Source organism: Mus caroli, chromosome X (genome assembly GCF_900094665.2).
Source record: "Mus caroli chromosome X, CAROLI_EIJ_v1.1, whole genome shotgun sequence".
Lineage (NCBI taxonomy): Eukaryota > Metazoa > Chordata > Mammalia > Rodentia > Muridae > Mus > Mus caroli.
In genome coordinates, this window is record NC_034589.1 from 105,709,918 (window position 1) to 105,717,267 (window position 7,350).

At 37.8% G+C, this 7,350-nt stretch overlaps 1 protein-coding gene across 1 annotated transcript in view; it reads left to right on the forward strand.

Moving 5' to 3' along the window:
• Apool (apolipoprotein O like) overlaps window positions 1-5,043 on the forward strand; it is a 62,449-nt gene extending 57,406 nt beyond the window's left edge. The window contains exon 9 of the mRNA XM_021153441.2: window positions 4,482-5,043. Coding sequence (XP_021009100.1) covers window positions 4,482-4,570 — 89 coding nt within the window. The 3' untranslated portion in view covers window positions 4,571-5,043. The remainder of the gene's footprint in view (window positions 1-4,481) is intronic.
• Window positions 5,044-7,350: the final 2,307 nt, after the last annotated feature.

Sequence of the window (7,350 nt, forward strand, 5' to 3'; positions counted from 1 at the left end):
CAGCCTGGTCTACAAAGTGAGTTCCAGGACAGCCAGGGCTATACAGAGAAACCCTGTCTCGAAAAACCAAAAATAAATAAATAAATAAATAAATAAATAAATAAATAAATAAAAGGGCTGGAGAATGGCTCAGCAGTTAGGAACACTGGTCTCTCTTCCAGTGTACACAGGTTTCCCCAGCATCAATGGCAGCTCATGCCCTCTTCTAGCTGTTGTGGATACCAGGCATGTATGTGATGCACAGATATACATGCAGTAAAACATGTACTTTTATAACACTCATAACAACAACAATAATAATAACAAAAATAATAATGAAGTTGGGAAAGGACATATTTGGGAAGATATGGAGGTAGATATGATCATATATCATTGTGCACATAAGTGAAATTCTCCCTGCCACTAGATGGAGAGCAATAGCCAACCAGTGGCAACCGAGAAGGATAAAATCTGTTTTCTCCTGGGACAAGCCTCATGACAACTTATCTAATCCCTTGGAGTGCGCCGTAAACATGTGGACATATGAGCAATAATGGATTATGCTCTGTGTGTGTATGTATTTCTGAAGTTTAATAAGAGTAATTGCCTTCCTAGAGTGTCTTTAGATTTCTGTGTCTATTTAAACCAGAACTTTTTAAAATTTACATTCCAGCCATTACCCACTCTTCCAGTTCCCTCTCCCACAGTTCCTCATCCCATTCCCATGTCCCCTTGCCTCTCAGAGGGTGCTTCCCCCATCCCCCACCTGACCTCCCCCTGCCTGGGGCCTCAAGTCTCTCAAGGATTAAGAGCAACTTTTCCCTTTAAGGCCAGACCAGGCAGTCCTCTGATGTTAGACTGCTGGTCTCAAGTGGAGGGGTGTGGTTACTAACCCATAGTCAAAATTTCTGACCCAGAATTGTACCTGTCTAAAAGAACTGCAGGGAAAGAAATGGAGAAGAGACTGTGGGAAAGGAGGTCCAGTGACCCGGCCAACTTGGGCTCCATCTCATGGGGACCGGGGATGGGCACCAAGGCCTGACATTATTACTGATGCTATGATGCGCTTACAGCAGGAGCCAGAACTTATATAGCCACAATTTTCACTCAGAGAAGACAGAAAACCTGTGTATGTATATCTGTGTGTATGTAACAATACAGAAGTCATGAATTGAGAGTGGGGTTTACATGGAAGGCATTAGAGAGGAAAGAGTGGAAATGATTGAAATGTAGTACTTATATATGAAATGCTCAAAAGATAAAAAATTGAGTAAACAAAATTCTCAAAAATAAAGAAAACTTTAAAGAAATGTTCAAATTAAAATGGGTGGGTAGGGAAGTGAGGGGGTATGGGGGACTTTTGGGATAGCATTGGAAATGTAATTGAGGAAAATACGTAATAAAAAATATTAAAAATTAAAAAAAAAAGAAAAGAAAAAAGGTCAGAAACCGTTTTTATGTTGTTGAGCGGTGGCTGCCACCAGGTGGCAGTGAAGCTGCATTTGAGAACTGTGGACAAGCATAAAACTAGCATTTCTTTACCCCGTTTTTTTAGACTCTTTTCAGAGGGTTTTCTAATTAAAAGCTAAGTACATACTATTACATTATTATATATATTCAAATAGATTTAATATCTACTGTAATTTTCAAGTAGTTACAGTTGAAAATATCTTAGGATAATCTATAAGACGATATGAAAACACCTGTGATTTCTGTGGCAATAAAACTGTAAACATAGTACTCTGAAGGTTTGACACCTAGATATATGACTGAATAAAATTTCCATTTTTAGAGATTAGTAGCAGTATACACAACTTTTCTTAATCTTACTTGATAGATCATGAATTCTATCACAAACTTCTGAAGTGACCTCAGATTAAAAATTTCTATTGTATGGATAACAGTATTAATATCATGGATAGTGTTTATGGCCTGATTCAGACTTTGGTCCTGATACGATATGTGTATCACACTTTATAAAGTAGAAAATATTCTAAAAATTATAAATCATTATGTTCAAATTTTCTCCTTTGTTTTAATAATAAAACTGAAAATAAATTTTTCTGTGGGAAAAATGTATGGCTCCCCAAAATTATAAATCATTTAAAAATAATTCAGACATTGAAAACAATTTAAAAATAAAAACAATTGATGCATGTAGTCTACAGAGACTAGAAAATGTACCCTGTAATTGTTGACGAAACGACTGCTTTCGATATCTTAAGACAAGGTAGCCTAACCCTAACTTTTTCTAAGTAAGCGTCCTTTTCTAAACACCAAAAGGGTCTTCACTATTTGGTTGTTCTTTGCCTACTTATTATGCACAACGTAGTATATGCCTCATACTGAACCCATTAGCTTACCTAATGCTACAAGAAAGTATGTGATTTTGTTACTATACTAACTTCCATTTTCAGAAAATCCAGATCTCTGAAGGAATTGGGCATGCCTATATATTCAGTCTGGCTCCCCCAGTTAGCTGAGTGATATTAGTCAAATTAATCTCTCTAAATTATTTAATAAATTAACCTCTTTATCTGTCAGATGTGAATAATGCGGGCATGCATTGCGTAATGACAGGGATAAGTTCTGATGACTGTGCCATTAGATGATTTCACAATTGTGGAAACCCCACTGTGTGTACACAAACTAGTTAGCATAGGTCACTGGGCAGTGTGACTTATTTCATCAACCTAATCGCAAACATGTGTGGCATACTGAGCTACATCTTTTCAGGTACATAATTAACTTGTCAAGGTTACTACTAAGTCATATTACCAAATCTAGGAATCAGTTGTCAATCTCAAGTACATGAAATCCATCAATAACCATGAATACAGATTAAACTGCCCCCTTCCCCCTTGGCCTCTTAGGTATCACTTACTCTTGGTTCTTCTTCATATCTCTGTCTTAATCTTAACCTGAAAAGATTACAATATTCCAAAGAGTTCCCTTCTTGTACTTACCTGGCTTTACATAATGCTACCATGCTCCATGGTTTTAAATGCTATCTAGTCTGGAACTGTAATAAACCAGTTGAGACCTCTTGGGAACTGTACTGACACAGTTCTAGCTGACTACCCAATATTTCTACTCCTATGTTGAGTAAGTAATTCAGATTCCACACATCTAAAATTTAACATTTTATTTGCTTTCCCCCAAATCTACTTGTATCATATTTTATCCTGTCTCAGTAACTGTCAGCTCCATTCTTCTAGTTTCTCAAGTTCAACAGTCAGTCTCTTTAGGCAATTCTGTTTATTTTACCTTCAGAATTATTCATAGTATAGTTCTTTCTTATAGTTCTCACAACTGTCACCATGAAGCCCCCATGAAGCATTGCAGGGACTAATGCATTGGCTTCGTATCTGCTACCCTTACTTCTATGTTTGTTCCTCAATGGTCTCTCTTACTTGGGCAAAAGTTACCTTATTAAGCACAAGTATGTCACACATAATTGGGAACAAAACACCCANGGAAGGAGTTACAGAGACAAAGTTTGGAGCTGTGATGAAAGGATGGACCATATAGAGACTGCCGTATCCAGGGATCCATCCCATAATCAGCTTCTAAACGCTGACAACATTGCATACACTAGCAAGATTTTGCTAAAAGGACCCAGATATAGCTGTCTCTTGTGAGACTATGCNGGGGCCTAGCAAACACAGNAGTGGATGCTCACAGTCAGCTATTGGATGGATCACAGGGCNCCCAATGGAGNAGNTAGAGAAAGTACCCAAGGAGCTAAAGGGATCTGCAACCCTATAGTTGGAACAACATGATGAACTAACCAGAACCCCGGAGCTCTTGTCTCTAGCTGCATATGTATCAGAAGATGGCCTAGTAGGCCATCACTGGAAAGAGAGGCCCATTGGACATGCAAACTTTATATGCCCCAGTTCAGGGGAATGCCAGGGCCAAAAAGTGGGAGTGGGTGGGTAGGGAAGTGGGAGGGAGGGTGTGGGGGACTTTTGGGATAGCATTGGAAATGTAATTGAGGAAAATACGTAATAAAAATTATTAAAAATTTAAAAAATTGCCTTTCACCTTAAACTAAAAGGCTAGATCTTAACCATGACTCTAAACCAGCCTGCTGTCCTCTCCTGTCACTCATTGACACCCATTTGTATTCCAGCCATATTGGATCGGGTCCTCACACGTGTGGTCAGCTCATCCTAGAAGCCATTTCCCATGGATAACTATCTACAGAATACATGTCTGCATCTTCCTCAGTTATTTCCTCAAATATCACCTTTCTAGGAACCTTTCCTAAGCCACCTTATTTAAACTTGGAAATTGCCAAAACACTTTATGTGTCCCTCCATGATTTCCTATACTGTGCAGCACATAACTATCATAGGATGTGCTATGTAGTTCTACTTGCCTTGTTTTCAATTTTACCCATGTTAGGCTCATAGTGAGAGATTTTATGTTTTGTCCACTGCTATATTCCCAATACAAAATATAAATTATATCTTCTTTTTCACTTTAATACTTTATAGGTACTACACAGTTTATTCCTGACCCCAAGCTCATGGATCACGGGCAGTCTCATCCAGATGATAAAGATATGTACAGCACTAGAAGCTGAACTAGTTTGCAGAGGGAGCCTGCATAGAGAACTGCAAGATGTACCAAGTTGCAAACAATGGTGAAAAATCACGTAATGAATGGTAACTGACAGAATGTGACTTGAAATTTTTCCATGACATTTTCAAATAAACAGTTTGGCCAATGATACAAGTGGTAAAATCATAAATTAATGAATGCAACACAAATATTATTAGGTGATGATGTGGGAACTGAGGTAGAAATGCTAGAAGTACATTTCATGACTTGTAATAGAATTTATTAGAAAGCAAAATGAAGATATGTCCGTAAGACTGAATTCTATAAACATGCGTATGTATGTATGTATGTATGTATGTATGTATGTATGTATGTATGTGTCTGCTTCAGTTTTCCCAATTATTGCCAGTTAACTTACAATGGGGGTAGACGAATGTGTTTTTCATTTGACTTTTTTTTTTTAGAGCTGGAATAAATTATCCATATTTTATGGCACATGAGCTTTGTTTATTTATTTTGACTACTCTTGAATGCTTGAAAACATCTGTTCAAGTGGGATCACTAGGATACTATGTGATGCTAGTACTGAGTCGCAATTTTGCTACTGATTCCTGGGTGTTGTTTTTCTGTTTCAGTCTGCTTGGGCCTTTAAACCCATCAAACTTGCCTGTTTTCAATTCCATAGAACAAAGATGTCCAATTCTTAGGTACAAGCATCCCCACTAGCCATCTAGCATCCTGGTACTCTTTGCAGTCATTCTTTGCTCCTTTTCCTAAGACTAGAGTTTCTTCTCAGGTCCTGATTTCCATCTTTTCAGGACTGTGTGTCATCCTGTTTAACCTTCAATCTTTGTTTTCTTTTTTCACTCAGTTCTCTTCCTCAACTAGTAAATATATTCACCTTAAAAGAATCAAAAAGTGTAAAACAGGACTAAGCATAACCCAGCCTTTTCCCATCAACTGCCTTTTCTTTTGAGCTTCTTCCTAAGATTTCTGCACATCTTTAAAAAGGCATTATATGTAAATGAAGTGAAGTAATTGATTATCAATAATGTTTTAACAAGCATTACAACCAATAGTTATTTAGGAGACAGGTAAGTATTGTTAGAACATTAAGGATGTTTCAAACCTAACACACTGCCTGGAGTATTTTACATTGTCCCCTCCCCCCTTTTTTTTTGCTGCATTAGTTACTGACATGTTGATGAGCTCAGACCTTGTTTTCTACTTTACTGTCAATTACATTTCATAACCAGAAAATGCAAGGCTGGAGAAATAGTACAGCAAGTCAGTGTGCTTTCTCCAAAGCCTGATGACCCAAGTTAGAGCCCTCAGACTCACGGGAGAGCTAAATCTTGCAGGTTATCCTGTGACCTGCATCAAAGGCAATGATATGCTCCTGTGAATACACACAAACATGTGCATACATGAGAAATGTTTTAACTAAACATATTCCCTTCATTCTACCATGCTTTCACCAATATCTCAAAAGAAAACATAATACAAATAGAAAAAGTACAAGTGAAGGAAGATTGTTTAATGAAAAATAGAACATTGTTGAGATAAATAGTAAAGCACTCTGCATAATTTGTAGGGAATATGTGCGAGCTTTGGAAGACTATAATCTAAAAGGGCCATATATGCAAACCATGCTGAAAAAGTGGGTACATATCAAGGGTCATTTAGTAAGAACAAAACAGCAGAACCAAAAGGTCTGTATTTTCAACAAATTATAACTCATATGAATTAGTATATTGCAATAGCTAGTTCTGTGACAGCTTATTTAATAGCAAATTAAAGCCATTTATTTATAGTGAGTCTTTTAATACATAGAGAATATGACAAATATAATAATACCCTTAAAAGCAGAGATAGTTCTAAAATGAGTGTATCTGATAAGAGAAGAGTGAAGCAAATTTGTGAAATAATAAATTCTATTGAAAACAAGTTGGATGTAGAACCACTTATTTTACATTTTATGCTTTGGGAATAAATGACAGCCCAGGTGCTACAAATATGGTTGAATTTGAAATTTTAATGGTAGAATTAATTAAAAATTTATCACTTAAGAAATAATTTCTATAATGGCATTAAAGGGTGATGCTAAATCAAGAGACTTTTATGAAGCAGCAATACATGTTTTTTTATTTATTGGATATTTTCTTTATTTACATTTCAAATGTTATCCCATTTCCAGGTTTCCTCCACCCCGGAAACCCCCTATTCCATCCTCCTCCTCCTGCTTCTATTGAGGGTGTGCCCCTACCCACCTACTTTCACCTCCCCACCCTGGCATTCCCCTACACCAGGGCATCAAGCCTTCCAAGGACCAAGAGCCTCTTCTATCAATGCCCAGCAAGGCTATCCTCTGCTACATATACAAACCATGCGTCCCTCCATATGTACACTTTGGTTGGTGGTTTAGTCCCTGGGATTGATACTGTTGTTCTTCCTATGGGGTTGCAAAACCCTTAAGCTCCTTAACTCCTTTCTATAACTCCTCCATTGAGGACCCCATGCTCAGTCCAATGGTTGGCTGCAAACATCCACATCTGTGTTTGTCAGGATTTGGCAGAACCTCTCAGGAGACAGCTATATCAGGCTCCGGTCAGCAAGCACTTCTTGGCATCCATAATATTGTCTGGGTTTGGTGACTGTATATGGGATGGATCCCCAGGAGGCGCAGTCTCTGGATGGTCTTTCTTTCAGTCTCTGCTCTACACTTTGCCTCTGTATTTCCTCCCTTGAGCATATTGTTCCCCCTTCTAAGAAGGATGGAAGAAGCATCCACACTTTGGTCTT